General features: G+C 40.0%; 1 protein-coding gene across 1 annotated transcript in view; it reads right to left on the reverse strand.

Annotated features, from left to right (window-relative positions):
- Nucleotides 1–16,654, reverse strand: part of LOC121922198 (RING1 and YY1 binding protein) — a 69,488-nt gene that overhangs the window by 10,141 nt on the left and 42,693 nt on the right. The window contains exons 3-4 of the mRNA XM_042451304.1: nt 2,131–2,307; nt 1,452–1,550 (exon numbers count right to left, since the gene is read on the reverse strand). Coding sequence (XP_042307238.1) covers nt 1,452–1,550; nt 2,131–2,307 — 276 coding nt within the window. The remainder of the gene's footprint in view (nt 1–1,451; nt 1,551–2,130; nt 2,308–16,654) is intronic.

Here is a 16,654-nt window from a genome sequence, read left to right on the forward strand (position 1 = left end):
ATAATAATAATAATAATAATAATAATAATAATAATAATAATAATAATAATTTGTTTTATTTATATACCGCTATTCCAAAGCTCATAGCGGTGAACAGCAAGTAAGCTAATTAGCAAGTAAGCTAATTGCCCCCAACAGTCTGGGTACTCATTTTAGCGACCTCAGAAGGATGCAAGGCTGAGTCAAGCTTGGGCCCTTTTGCTGGTCTTGAACTCGCAACCTTGTAGTTTTGAGTGAATGGCTGCAGTACAGGCATTTAACCACTGCGCCACCAGCATGTTAGAGGCAATTAGCTTACAGACTGTTAACTGCTTAGAGAGTGCTAAGTTGACTGATCAGTGGTATAGAAATGTACATGCTATTGCTATTTCTGCCAGCAGCCTGAGGCAGCCTCACAGCAGCTTCTGGACACTCTGGGGGCATGTATCATCTGCATGCCCTGCATCCTAAGCAGTCAGAAACTGCATGGCCCATCTGTTTTGGGCCTTAGTCTCAGAGGTGCTACAAGATCTCTCTACATACTGATTCTACAGGCTAACATGGCTATATCTTTGAATTTATTTATGCAGTTTATTTAGCCTGAAGAAGGAGGCTCCTCCCTCCCTAACTGTCATTTTTCGGCCTCTGAGGGAGAGAGAAGGCTGGCCCAGTACCATCAGGGGCTAGCCTGAAGAAGGAGGCTCCTCCCTCCCTAACTGTCATCTTTCGGCCTCTGAGGGAGAGAGTAGGCTGGCCCAGTACCATCAGGGGCTAGCCTGAAGAAGGAGGCTCTTCCCTCCCTAACTGTCATCTTTCGGCCTCTGAGGGAGAGAGTAGGCTGGCCCAGTACCATCAGGGACTAGCCTGAAGAAGAAGAGCCCTCCCTCCGGTCCATCTGCCTTGGTCCAGGCCTCAGAGGGAGAGAAGAATGCTGGACCTGATTCCCTCCCCCCCTCACCATTCCCTTCTCCTTTTGTGTCGTGTCTTTTAGATTGTAAGCCTGTGGGCAGGGAACTGTCTGTTATCCCCTCTATTGTAAACCGCTCGGATTCCCAGTGATTGGGTGGTATATAAATAAAACCTATTATTATTATTATTATTATTATTATTATTATTTATTTATTTATTTATTTATTTATTTATTTATTTATGTCTAAACAACCCCTAATTATAATGGTAATAGACATAAATATCAGCAAAGATGTTTAATATTAGATTTATTCTACTTTCAAAAATAAAAGGGCTGAAGAGACCTCTCAAACATATAATGTAGAAATGCACAGGATGTTTTCTACAAGACATCACTGGACCCCTCTCTCTTACTGTTTTAAGAAGGTAAGCTAAAGTGTAAACAGTAGGGGAAACTGAACTGTTTTGGCCACTACCCTAGGAAAAATAACTTTCCTAACATCAAATATGGAAGCCAATTTGGTATGCCTGTATTTGGATAATTCATTAATTATGCAAGTTACCTTGAGGTGTGATTTGGATCACTGGTTTTTGTTGTCGTATTTCCAGACTGTATGCTGTTTGCTTCGCTTGGGGGATCTTTCACAATTTCTGACTTTGGCCTGAAAGAGAGAGGCAAGAAACTTAATGATAAAGGATTTCCCCCCGGAAGAATATATATACTGAAACTAGGATAAGCAGTACCCAAGAGGTTTTACTTACTTACTTACAAACACACACCAATGCACACCCCACAAAATCGGCTCACACGCCCATCAATAAAATCATAGGTAGAGTAGGAGGGAGGGAGAGGGGGAGAGAGAGAGAGAGAGAGAGATCTCATCCTAAGAGTTATACAAGGCATGAATGTGCTCCTCTCCTTTCCTCTCCCCTCTGGGAAAAGGATACAAATATAAAGTTGGGCAGCAACATGGAAGAAATCTCATCATGAATCAAGAGATGAAGGTGGAACTTGAGGGTGGGGAGAGAGAATGATTGAGCAATCACAGGGTCTAGGGATCACTGGAAATAATACAGTTGGAAATCTGAGATATTTTGAGACTGAATGAAATCAAGGGTGAGAGAATAGGATTGTACATGACTAGGGATTACCGATACATATTAGATTAGATCATTTACATTTGGATACAGAATCTAAAAGTTTAGCAATGACTACTTTCAATGGGTGGTCCAGAAACATACTTTGTCTTCTTGTTGGTACTCTTCTTTATAACACTTTGACTAATTTCTTTTTCTTTGTCTGGTTTTTTCTCTTCCTGCTTTTCCACCTTTTCTTTCTTCTCCTTTTTAGGAGGTGGTGGGGTAGCATATTGCTGAGCAACTTGTTGTGCAACAAGCTGAGAATTTATCCTAGGTTTCCTATGAAGTGAGAAGAAATAAAAAAGGGATACTTATTGTCAGTGACTTTATTCATACAAATGGGTGACTGGAGCCAAGCATCAATAAAACAAACATTTCATCGAAACAGGGAAAGTTTTGTCTCAACTAGCAAGTGTGTCATGTCCAAAAATTTAAAGTGGTACATTCACACAAATGCTAGTATTACACTTCATAGCATTTGAACACCTTCTGAATATTACTTTTATATGAAATTGGGGGTTCTAGCCATAATTTATTTTAGAAAACTTCAGTTTTTTCATAACTGACCTTCAAAACACAAACCCCTTCACATTCATATATTGTTTCCAACCAGAAATGGCCTGAAAAACTTAACCTACTACACTGTATTAGTTCTTCGGAAAGCTAGCCTTCATGTCTTCTAAAAACATCTTGTTTGTCTGAGCCCATCATGGTTACTGAAAGAGTGCCATTTCCAAGTCTAGACATAAAGATGAGCTACACAGGCCATCGAAAGCCACTGAAATCACATTCTATGTCTACAATTTGAAGTATTATCCCAACTGATTGCTTTCAGGCTAGCTGTTGTGTTTCATTAAATGGACACTACTTAATTGTTGAATACAGAAAATACAAGTTAGTAACGTCTCATTCAACTGGAATTATTCAGAATACATCCTTCTTTCTTAAACCTATAAGTCTGACAATCACAACAGAGAGACTGTCAATCAGAGAAAACCTAAAACAAATGGTACATTCACTGTGTCATCATTAGCAGTCATGTCTCTGCCAGCCTCCAACTGGCACTGTTTCTCAACACTCTTTCCTTCAAGCTTCTACAATTCATGACAACACACTGACGCATAAACTTTAAAAGGCAACGGAAAAGCAACACATCTGACAGGTATTTTTTAACAAATTCTGCAAATAAAAGACATATTTTAAAGCTGCCATTACCCTGTCATTTGCATAAAGTACCTGCTGCTGTATGGCAGCTAGCTATCTTTCCTCTGGCATGGGGGAAATGACAGCCTGGAGAGACTTTGGAGATGTCCCCAAACCTCCCTATGGGGTTATATGCATGTTGGGGGGGGGTCCCTTTTGTACTGCAGCTGGGGAGTTTAACATATGGGTGCAGTTTAGTTTCAAGCCCAGGAACTAAGAGGTGTGGGCATGTATTATTTACAAACAATTCTAAACTCAGCAGGTGGTGGAGTGGGAATTAGCATTGTGGCAAAGTGTAATGAGAAAATAAAACTGTTCCAGTGAGTGGCATAAGCCTTAAAAAATATTTAAACGAGACAACAAGACTACAACACATAGTCTTTAGAGATTCCTCAGCACCTAATGCAATGTGTATTAAATTTAACACATGCAATTGAGAAATTACCTCAAAACCTCAACAAACCTTTTTGAAGACAAACAGAAGTTAGTGTGAACATAGCTGTTCTATTTTCTTTTCAACACTAAGCCATTTGGGGAACTAGGAGGAGACTTATTTTCATTTTAATCATGTTTTCACTAGAAACATATCACCACTTGATAATAATTAGTTCATTCCATGTAAATTTGTATGTCTAGCATTCTTTTTCCTTTTAAATAATATTTGTGAACACTGAGCATACTGGTACTTCTTCCATTCCCCCCAAACTTATGGTTTATCCAATATAAACCTAACATTTCCATTCTAAGCTGGTTGCTGCTAACTCCTACAACTGATCTAAATAAACTTCTCTGTCACTGGAATAAAAGTTAATTGCTTCTTAAATAGTTACATATTCTGATTCAATTATGCAGTCAAAGGGCAACACTTCTCCATAAGAGGAGGGGGGCAGCCCCAAGGAAACTGGAAATCCTATTTTTAAAAAAGCTATGGGGGGATAACATTTTAGGAGAAACACTCCCTGCTCCCCAATGCATTCCAATGAGATTAATTATGCCCACTGGCTACATGTTGCTGACTGCTGGCTGGGGAGGGGGGCACAAGAACAATGAGAGATGAAATGTAAAATGGAGTGGCTTGAAAAGAAAGACAGAGGGAGAGAGAGAGAGATACAAAAGGGCAAGGGGGGGGGGGGGAGAGAAAATAATTATCCTGTAGTACTGGTTTTTGTATGTCCCAACAGACAAAAGTGAGAGCTACCCAACAGAACAATGGAGAAATAAAAGATTTTGATGTAGAAGGAACTGTGTAGCAGTGTGTCCATCTACATAAACTCCCCAATCCCCCAAACGGTAGCAGGAAGGAGAAAAATTTCTCCAACTCAGTACTTATTTACTGTGAAACTTTTAAGCACAAGTTATTCTCCCATATTCCAGGCTGCAAGGCCTGTGACAGTCCTGTAGGTTAAGTTCTCAGTGGTCTACAGATTCCTGCAGTGTTATCCAGAAATATTAGACTCCTACTGAAAGTTGGTCTGGAGCTGATAAGATAACCTAGCAGTGCTATCTGTGTGGTTCATTTCAGCAGTGTAGACTGGGCTGAGAGAGCAGTATACTGTACAACAACTGTGCAGCACAGTTCTTTATTACAACACTACAGCAAGTTGGAACAATGTGCTGCTAGAAGAGTTTATAGCAGCACTATAAGCAGCAACATGTAGCCCACAGTTAACACTGCAGGTGTAAGCTAGAGGTGAGGGTAAAGCTATTATGGTTCTTCATTAAAAATTCCTAATTCCTGTGACACTGAAACAAAAATCAACCTTCTTCTATTGAGGACCATCTCCAAGGCCAACCGAAATTAAATCCTCAAGCTGCATTAATCTGAAGGAAATTTTTACACTTAAAAATGGTTCAAAAACTTAGTAAATTGCACCTCAAGACCCATGTCAGAACAGGAATTTCTGTCTTTGATGGTAGTATTTCTTTCTTTACCTCCATGCCGCCTTCAGTAGTCACAGGATATGCCAACCTACACTTGCAGTTTCCCACATATTACTTCTACTGTCACTATCCAGACTCTGGATCCACTTTTTTTCTAGCCAAAATGGCACAAGCTGTGGTCAAATAAGATACAAGTAGGCTTGGTAGAAACCCCTGTGTTTGCAGAAATACAAAGTTACTGTAAACCAGCACGTTAAAGTCTGAGAGGAACACAGCATCTGAAATCGTGAACAAAGGGGCTCTCCATGCTATAACATTTTGGTGCAGATAAATCTCACTGAAATTGAAGGGAGATACTTATAAGCAAACCCAGCTAAGAGTTGGACTTTGAGCTAAAGTTTACAGTATACATTTTACCAATTACTTCCTAAAGAACAAGAGAGCCAAGTACAATCAAGAGATTAGCTCTGATTTTATGAGCCTTGAATACCATTACACTTGCTACTGTATTAGGAATCTTAGTAATCATTTATCACTTTGAGCACTGAGATAACATATTATTCCTCATCTTTACAAAATGGTCTGGTTGGGTATTATTATTAGTATTATATTAATTTGTATCCCACTCTTTTCCCAGAACTGGGAGTAACAGTATAGCTCAGTTTTTCAAAGCCTTGTTCATATAGTACTGTATAGTAAATGAAAATTTTGGATAAAATCATCACTACTTTCCCAATCATAACGGATAACATACTTTTTAGATTTTCCTACCTACACATTCAAAGCCTTGGCTATTTTAGCTCTTATTTTGATATGAGATTTCATTGTAAAATGGAAATAAGAATGAGGGAAGGGGAACCTAAGGAAGAAAGGTTTTAATAACACAGTTCTTAACAATCCAAAATGTTCCCACCTACTCACTTTATATGGCCTTCAAATATCTGACAGTCCACTTTAAATAAATTAAATAAGTAAATTAAAAAATAGCATGTAGGAAAGCCACTAAAAATAAGGTAAGAAATTGAATAGCTCTGGGCATGAATGGTGATACTGTTCTCAAAAGAAGAGCACTGCACTATTTTAACAGGGCATCTAATCAGAAAAAAAAAAAGCTTTTAAAATGAAATGGAATGACAGCAGAAGTTTCCCTTCTTAGAGAGGTAGGTGAAGTGAATAAGCCAAAAATCCTTTTGAATACAGATTTCACTCAAAAAGGCAAAAACTATATTGCTGAAACGATGTGGTAAATGGATACTTTTTAAAGGAAACCGAATAAGACAAAAAACAAAATATGTGCTACTAACCTTAACCTACAGATTCTCAAAACAACTAGGCGGTACTTACACTGTGAAGCTTTTAAGTCTGAAGTGAAGTGAATGGATTTCCTAGAATGACAGGTCAAAATCGTTGCTGCACAACTTGCCATCCAACACTGTAATTTTTCTGCAGTGTCAACAAAGGGAATCCCAAGCCCCCGCCCCCCTTTTCTACAAATGAATGGGGTGATTTTTTTTAAAGTATATTCATGGGGGGGGGGCAGAAGAAGAAAAGTAAACTATATGAATGTCTTCTCTCTCCCCCTCTACCCTCTCAGCCATTTCTGAAGCACGGTTTTCCTGGAAAAAAATCCTTGCACATCCCATTCAGTATGGAAACATGGCCACGAGAACCCAGCAAGTACTATTCAGAGAGTGTGTAGAACATTTCCATCCCCCCGGCACAACTGTCATCTTATCCAAAGTCTTATCTCCAAATCTTTCAAATCATATCAACCAGAGATAAGGGACACATTATTTAGGTGACCTTAATTACACTCACTCAGACTTGGAGGACTAGTATCATACATATCAATTCCCTTAATAATGGAACCTGGGACCCCCATAGGGATGGAGATTCTTATTTGTATGCACATGTCCATGCTGCAATACTCTTCTGTATTAAAATGAACCACTGGATTTTGTCTTGACATGTGCTGTGTCATGTCAATCCCATTAGAGCCATCTGTTCTAACAAAGGACTGGCTGTCCATATCTGCAGCTGTACTGGGTACTAGTAAATTGCAAGCTTAATTACCAGACAATACTAGATGTCAATGCTTCTCCTCTTCAACAAACAATTATATGACGAAGAAATGGTGCAATACCTCTCTTTATTGGTTTACATTTAGACTCAGTATGTGAGCTACATAATTCCACAGTTCTTTCAGACACACAGTGTTTTCCAAGATGTTATCAATTCAACTACTGTATAAAAACATCTGTATATACATGGATGCAAGATTTGAACATACATTTGCACTTGGCCCTCCACATTTTTGGCTTTTGACAATTGTGGATTTGATTATTCATGGATTTGGTTAATATGTTATTTTGGTCCTCCAGCATGACTGCCGAAAGCTGACCATAGTGTCATGGTGGAGAACCTAGATTCCTAGAGAAAATATTTCTCTAATAATTTGTAGGTCCTCCAGTGCAATTCTGTGAACTTCTGGCATATTCTGGCTTCAGTGTGAGTTTTTAAGCTTCGCCTCTATCAGAGAATGACTGGATGTAGCCAGTACAAAACTGAAGAATTCTTAACTGATTCGACTTTGGAATAAACTAATGACAGATTGATGTCCCTGTGCAAGCTCTGAAACAGGGAAAGCTTAAGCAACAAAATAAACCATTTCCAGCCAGTGAATCGCTCTCTAGACAAGGAAAGAGCAAGAGATTATCCACTGCCTAAGCAAGCCTTCAACGGACACCAGACCTTTAAAAATCCTTACTTTCTTAATCACCTTTGACTAGTTAATTTACAAGTAAAGAGAGTTCTTCCAATCAGCAGTTAAATGAAACCCTCACTGAGTTGCCTTCTTTCTGTGAACAAGATTTGAGAAGATAAAGGCTGTTCACAAAATTTTATCTTAAAAAAACTCAAAAAGTTTTATGTGGTTCAAGAAAGTTTTAAATGAATAAAGGAAACAGTAATTTAGAAGTTACAAGATTTCATATATATATATATAAAAATAAAAATAAAATTGGGGCTTGAGAATACTGAATTTTGCTAAGCAAAGACAGACTTCTATGGGAAAGTAAACTGTTTATGTTAAGTGAAGATAAGATTAAGAACAACTAGAATAGATGGTATCTTTGAAACTGCAAAGATTATATTGGGACTAAATTGTTTAACTTTACAAAGACAAAAGAAAAAAAGAACCAGACGGTCTTCATTTTTGTTTTTAATCTTGTAACTGCAGGATTTACTGAAGCTGAAACAATGTCCTTCACTAGAAATCTTACAGACTTTGTTAGAAGAGATCAGATCTTTGAAAAACGATGGTATGGCAAAACTGGAAGAAGAGTTAAAAGAAGATGTGAAGAATAAGTTCAAAGAATGTAAAGAATCATTAAAACAATTGGTGGGAGTTGCAAACCAAATTGATGAAGTAGAAATTTTAGAAATTGGATAATCTGGGTTGTTAAAAGATTCTGGTTTGTTGGCAGATTCTATGTTAGAATCTTTGATTTGTATTGTCATGAGTTTAAAGAAGAATTTTTTTAAAAATGAATTTCTAGAAAGTAATCTACAGTGGGCCCTTGGTATCTGCTGGGGTTTAGTTCTAGAACTCCCTGTGTAAATTTAAAACTATGGATGCTCAAGTCCCATAACATGCAGTGGTGCAGTAAACCTGTGTCCCTTATAAAAAATGGTGAAGTAAATAGTGATTCTATGAAGGAATGTTGAATGAATGAATGAATGAATATATATATATATGGGTTTAAATAAATGGATGATTAGGAGTTTGAAAATGAATATTCATTAAAATTGGAACTTGTCTGTTTTGGAACGATGGAGGTACAACTGGAAAATAGCCACAAAACGATTAATCAAGTACAGTCGGCCCTTATACGGATTTTTTATACACAGATTCAAGCATACACGGTTTGAAAATGTTCCAAAAAAGTATCAATTTACCTTGATTTTCCATTTTTGAAAAGGGACACCATTTTGCTATGCCATTATATCTAATGGGACTTGAGCATACACTGATTTTGTTATATACGGGGGATCTTGGAACCAAACCCCAGCGTATAACAAGGGTCCACTGTATATGATTATGGCAGCAAGATTGCTGTATTCAAAGAGATGGAAGAATCCAGCACTATTAATTATGGAGGAGTGATTGTGGTTGGCAATATTAGTAGAAATTGACCAACTGTTTAATCTGGTTAGAGGATAGTTGTAGTAACATTCGTGAAAGACATGAAACTTATGGACTTTTGGGGGGGGGGACGGAGAGGAAATGAATTGGTAATGTTTAGTTTTGATGATTAGAGAGAATATGTTATTGAAAGACGAGAGCAGCTATAATCTTTATGTAGAGAAGTATAGCGTATTTTTCGGCGTATAAGGCGACCTTTTAGCCCCATTGTATACTCTGGGTTAAGTGTTCGCTGGCCTCCAGAGATAGGCGAATGGCATAGCCACCTCTCTGTCTCTGGGGGGGGGGGTCATTCTGGGTTCTTATCCTGGGCTCTTCCTTTCTCGCCGCCACTACAGATCAGGGGAGGGAATGGGGGGCTGGTTTTGGGGGCTGGAAGCCAGAAAAGGTGGCAGAGAAGCGGCTCCAGAGCTGGGCCAGCGGGAAAGAGATGGTTGGGCCGAGGGAAAGAGCCGTCCTTTTATGCCTCGCCGCCACCTGGGATGCTCTGCTCCAGCGGCTTCTTTCACGGCGTCGTGGTCTTTTGGGCCAGACTGCGGGAGGCCCTACTGCCACTTCCGACACCCTCCTTCCAGGCCTCCACAGAGGCTCCCTCAAGCCAGCGGGTGTGGGTGCCAGACCCCCTTAATACGGCCTATAGTAGGCCAGGGCACTGTCTGCACGCAAGTTGGGGGTCATCTTATACACCCAGTTGTCTTATATACTGGAAAGTACGGTAATTAAATATATGCTTATATAAGAACTGAAAGGAATGTCAGAACTCATATTTTTCTTTTCTTTTTTGTCACCCTTCCCCATTTTATTTTCTTCTAATTTCTGTAATTTTTAATGTATTTTTAAAATTCTTGATAAAAATGTATGTGGCGGAATTCTTAAAAAGATTCAGATGTTCCTTCCAAATACTATACAAGGATTTCTAGTCATTTTTTTTCATTTGCCATGATACGCCATAATTTACAAAAAAACAAAAACAAAACCCAACCGTCTAACATTATGCACAAACATTAGCATACATCTGACCACACAGTACAATGAGCAACATAAAAAATAACTATTATTCAAATAGTCAGGGCATAGTTTTGTGGAACATACATAAACCTCTAGCACTTCCAGATTAATAGAAAGGCATAACCTTCAGGGTCTTTACAGTTAAATGTTTACTAGCTTACTACTTTCAACTTCCTCCTCCATTTATAGAAATTTGGCACAATTACAAGCTACAGTGAATAGTGAAAATATGATTAACTTCAGGTAGATTATTTAGAGGCCAATTAATTATACCACCAATTTGAAAACACTGAGATGAACTCACAAAGTTAAAACTGCTACAGATTTCAACATAGAACAAGTGACTCCATTCAAAACAGGTTTGTTTTATCAAGCCAAACACATGTCTGAAGTATATGCCCTGATCAGTTTCAGTAGTGTCCTCAAGCATATCCAAAGAATATAAATGGCAATACTCAAGAGCTGCTCTCTCATGACAACTTTCACACTGAAAAGTAGTTTTTTTGCAGGACATGCTGTGTTATGGGAAATGGTTCATCTGACTGAGAACAGTTTGGTTATAGATTGCATATGCTGCTTCCAATTGGTTGAGCAATGTGGGTGGGGGAGGGTTTTACTAATGGAAAACAAAAATGGAAATGAATGCAGGTTGGCACTATGTACTTTTGATCCACTCATGACAGGTTTTTTTATAAACCATGCACCCCTCAGGCTAAATCTTTGGCCTAATTTTTAAAGTTGTCCTTCTCTGAAGACAAAGATTTGCTTCACCATTTTCAAGAAGCACAAAGTAAAAGTCACCTTGAAGGACAAATATGAACAGGCATACATGTGGGACTCAAGCTGGCTTACAACAGCTAAAGAAACATGCCTTTAAAATACAAAATATAAAAGTTAACCACAAATTGAAACAAATAAAAAACCCACAGCTAATAAAAACAACAAATAAACAAAATTATAGGTTGTAAAACCCAATTCTGTAAGACCTAGGTCCAAAAAACACCAGTTTGAGACTGCTTTAACTGCCCTGATCCAATGCTAGGGAATTCTGGCAACTGTAGTTTTGTGAGACATTTAGCCTTCTCTATCAGAGAGCTCTGTTGCCACTATAAACTACAATTCCCAGGATTCCCTAGCACTGAGACAGGACAGTTAAAGCAGTCTCAGACTGGATTATTTCTGCAGTGTGTTTTGGACCCTAACACCTTTGAGCAATCTGTCTTCAAGTGCCTGCCAATATATATATCGACTTAGCCTGCTTGGGAGAAGACAGCCAAGGTGGGTGCCAGTCTAAATTCTGTCGGAAAGGAGTGCCATAGCCAATGAGCAGTCACCAAGGAGACTCTCTCCTGTGCTCCCACCAGATGTATGTGCTAGGGCAGTGGAAGAGGAAAGGCCCTTTGGAAAGGATTTCAAAACAGAGGCAGGCTCAAATGGGAGAATACATATCCTTTAGCTAGCCTGGACCTGAATCATATAGGACAGGGGTAGGCAACCTTTTTGAGACGGGGGCCGGGTTGCTGTCCCTCAGACAACTGGGGGCCAAAGCCGGAGGGGGCGGAGCTTCCACCCTCCAGGGCAGAGCCACATGCTGGGGGCGGAGCTTCCACCCTCCCAGGCCCTTCCCTTCGGCTGAAAGGGCTCCAAGGGGCCCTTTTGGCCGAAGGGAAGGGCTTGGGCAGGCCGCCTCCTGGGCTCCTCCACGGCCCTTGCAGCCCCAGGCCTTTCTCTCTGGAGGGAGGCCTGGGACTGCATGGCCTCCTACAGGCCCGCTGTGACTCCTGGAGCCCTGCTGGAGGGCTCCGGCGACCGCTGCGGCCCTCCTACAGGCCCGCCGCGGCCCCTGGAGCCCTCCTGCGACTGCAGCAGGGCTCCTACAGGCCCGCTGCATGGCTGCTTGCGCGTGCGGCCAATGGGCCTCTCACATGAGAGGCCAAAGGCTCCACACAAGAGGTCCTGCTGCTGATTGCCCCGCGCCGGCGGCAATCAGCGGCAGGACCAGGCTGGGGGCGGTCCCAAGGCCTCGGCAGGATGGATCCGGCCCGCGGGCCGGGGTTGCCGGCCCCTGATATAGGGCTTTAAAAATCATAACCAGCACTTTGAATTGTGCCTTGAAGTGAACCGACTGCCAATGAACCTCCTGCAACAGGGGCATTGTGTGCTGCCTTATTCTGCACTAACTGCCTTATTGCATTGTAGATACTTTTACAATGTAATACAAGTACTTTCTTTTTATATCACTAAACCTCTGAACAATTCACTGCAATTTAATAAATTAACAGGATGACAAAATAATTGTTGTATGAAACTATAACTGGAATGTTTTTTAGTATTGCCTGTCCGCCCCAAACGCGGGCGAGCTTACCATCTGCAAATTTGAGTATCCATGGATGCCAAGTCCCATTGAATTCAATGGTCCTGCATGCATGCAGCTTCAGGAGAATGGCTGCGTGTGCCATCCATGGAGCGCTCCAGAATGGAACCCCCGCAGATAAGGGCCCACTGTATATATGTCAACCATGCTTGCTCAAAACAATAAGGCTGGAAAAACCATAATAATTCTAGGGAGATCTGACACTGTAAATGAGTTCCCGCTTATCTTTTCTGTAAGCCAATTTTATAAACCATGATTGTAAAAGAACAATATATTCTGGATAGGGATGTGCAGCACGGCAGGAAGATATCCATGGAGAAACAATCTTCACACACACACACCCCAGAAATTTTAAAGCATTAAATCTCAAGTTCTGAGTGTGTGCCTTCAAGTAACCTGTTGATTTATGGGGATCCCATGAATTTAATAGAATTTTCTTATCATTTCAATGGGCCTACTTTAGGCACAGGCCTCATCGTACCTTAGAAGCTGCAAATCCACAATCCACTCAACTATCCCATCTGCTTGTTTTCTAGGTGGCTGATACTGGCCATTTGGCTTAATTGTTAATAATAATAATAATAATAATAATAATAATTTATTTATTTATTTATTATACCCCACTCTTTAGCCAAAAGGCTATCAGAGCGGCTTACAAATTGTTAATTAGAAATTTCCCTGCCCTCAGGCTTACAATCAAAAGAGACAAGACACAAAAGGAGAAGGGAATGGCAGAGGGGAAGGGGGAAAGTCCAGCAGATCTTCTCTCCCTCTGAGGCCTGGACCATGGCAGATGGACTGGAGAGAGGACCCTTCTTTTTACTCTGATAGAGCTGGCCTGTCCTTCTCTCCCTCTGGATGGTGGATGGAGGGGAGGGCTTACTTCTTTCAGGCAAGCCCTGATGGAGCTGGGTTGCCTTTCTCTCCCTGTGGCTGATGGTGGATGGAGGGAAGGGCTCTTCTTTCAGGCAAGCCCTGATGGAGCTGGGTTGCCTTTACCTGACTGCATTATTTTATTATTATTATTATTATTATTAAGCTTTATTTATAAAGCGCTGTAAATTTACACAGCGCTGTACATACAATCTTTTTAATTGGACGGTTCCCTGCCCTCGGGCTTACAATCTAAAAAGACATGACACAAAAGGAGAAGGGAAAGATGGTGGGGAGGGGGCCTCTCTAATAGGATAATACATATAAAATACATAGCAATACAGGAAGTGATCCAGATGACTGCAGCTGTCATCTGTCTGTATAAGAGAGTGCAGGCCTGGTCAGGGAGTGGAGCTAGCTATTTGTGCACACTTTTTACCCAGCCATATATTCTGGAGCTGCTTTTCACAGCCATCTCCTTGCAGGAAGTTCAAGCTTGTGCATCTAAATAAAGGCAGCTGCTACTGCTAAATGTTCTTTTCCACTACAGGGAGTTCAGGCAGGGATGGGTGGGTGTTTTGTTGGACTGAAGATTTATGTGCAGCCATTTGTGCACATCACTGGTGCAGATATGACGTGACCTCAACTCCACCTCTAAATAACCCTCCCCAAGACTAGAACAAGAGAAGCAGCCACCTTCTGATCTGGAAATCAGAAACTGGCTGAGGTTCATCAGTAGTGCAATTAAAGTACTCTGTACATGATCATCCTTGTCTAAGTACATAAAAATAAATTTTCAGATTAAAAAGGTGCAAAAACATCATTTTTTGAAAGTAAAAGAGTGAAACAAGAATGAAGTCACTTTAATGGTATAGAAATAATTTTGAGTAAATTTTAAAGGGAACTGTAAGTCATTTGCCTTTTTCTTATTGATCTTAAGGGCTTTTCCCTCTGGGGAAAAACAATGGAAATGAGCAGCACAAAATAGAACACATTATTTTTCAGAACACTGTGGCCCGAAACAGAAGGGGGGGGGGAGCTCCCTCCATGTCATTTGGGAATGTGGTATTTAGACAAACTCCCCCCCCCCCCCCCCTGCCGAGGTGGTGTTTTCCCCTTTAGATTCTTTGCTGCATGCCCCTAAGTTTTACCCTTGACATATTCACAGATCATATCAAAATCCATGATTTTGGTCCTAAAAACTGACCTCGAATTCCTCATTTTCATTGAAATAGCCTTCAGAGTATCATATCTCTCCAGTTAAACTAATGAATTTTTATTATTTTTATTCTTATTATTTCAATCCTCCTCCTTCCCCAATTTAGGACTCAAAGCAGATAACATAAAAACAAACACATCATTAAAAATTCACAAGATACAAAAGGGTAAGCTAGATTAAACAATCAAAAAAATTTAAACACACACTATTATTTCTTAAAATTTACACCACTGGCAGGTTTACTTTGTTTGTATGTACAGCGCTGTGTAAATCTAAAGCACCATATAAATAAAGCATAATAATAATAATAATAACAACAACAACAACAACAACAATAACAATAATGCACCAGTAGAACCAGCAACATGACAATTAACAGGATCCAACAGACTGTTTAGGTAAGATGGGCCTTATGCAGTCATCAAATGCCCGTCAAAACAGAAAAATATTTACTCGTCTGCAAAAAGCAAGAGGGTGAGTGCCAGTCTAGCATCTCTGTAATGAGAGCGCCAGAGCCTGGGAGCAGCTACTAAAAAGGTCCTCTCCTGTGTTCCCACCACATGTACCTGTAAGGGTACAAATAGAAAGGCCTCTGCAGAAGACCTCAAAGTACAGGCTGATTTGCGATGGAGAATATAGTCCTTCAAACAACCTGAACTTAAGCAGTAGAGGCATTTATAGGTCAAAACCAGCACTTTGAATTGTGCCATGAAATGGGGTGGCAAGCAGTGAAGCCATTGTAACAAGGAAGTTGTGTCTTCCCTGCAGCCTGCAGTTCTTTGGAACAATTGAAATTTCTGAACATACCTCAAAAGGGAGCCCCATTTCAATCTGTAGTTGATCAAATCCATGGAGAGAGAAGGCCCACCTTACTTACACTGACCCATGGGTAAGTCAGCCCTGGTCTTTTGGGTCAAATAAGTAAATTCAAAAGATTAAATTTTATATGAATAAAATTATTATTATTTTAAAACTTCTAGACTTATACATGAGTATATACAGTGTGTCACAGTCCACATTCTGGAGTCTGAGAACAGTACAGCCTAACTCTGATATAAGAAAAAGTACATGAAACACAGGGCTTTTCAGAAACTGATCTATCTTCCTAGTTAAAACTGGTGAGCTTACAAAGGCAGCCTAAACTAAAAAAAGACTGGAGCAGAAATAAAGCAGTCAAAAATGAATGCATCCCAAACTGAGATCAACTAAACCACTGACAATGTGGGAGAAAACACATTCAAATACCAAAATGAAATGTTAAAATATCAGCAAAATTAATGAAATACAATGTTTATAAAATATGCAAGTGAGAATTTAGTAAACACTTTGAAATTAAGAGTACTTTCTCAATGTCCAAATTGAGACTTGCTCAAAGGTGATTTGACTGCTCAAAAATTGACTGTACCCCTTGCTTAGAGAGACCCAACATTACCTGACCTGTGGCACAGAAACAGAATTCAGTCTGACTGTGACCCAAGATTAAAAAGGGAACAAAAATTTGGCCCTGCAGGTGAAACTAACAAACTGTAAATAAAATAAAATATGTGGGATAACTTAAAAGACCATCTACAATCAACTTTCCTCCTTTAAAACCTCTCCAGCAACTGGCTTAAAAAAGAAAAGTTCCCAATCCAGATGACAATTGTTCTTTCACTCTCCCAAGTTCTAAAGCAGGCTTACCCTAACATTCCATGTTGCCCCCTTCTCTCTCCTCATTGTTCTTGTAATCTTGTGCTAGTTGGAAAAATTTTAACCGGATTTTAACTGTTGTAAGATATTGTGAGGTTTTGTATTTTAATTTTTTGTATATTGATTGTATCGTGTTTGGCTGTTGTGACCCGCCTTGATCCTAGGAAAGGCGGGC

Source organism: Sceloporus undulatus, chromosome 2, assembly GCF_019175285.1.
Source record: "Sceloporus undulatus isolate JIND9_A2432 ecotype Alabama chromosome 2, SceUnd_v1.1, whole genome shotgun sequence".
Taxonomy (NCBI): domain Eukaryota; kingdom Metazoa; phylum Chordata; class Lepidosauria; order Squamata; family Phrynosomatidae; genus Sceloporus; species Sceloporus undulatus.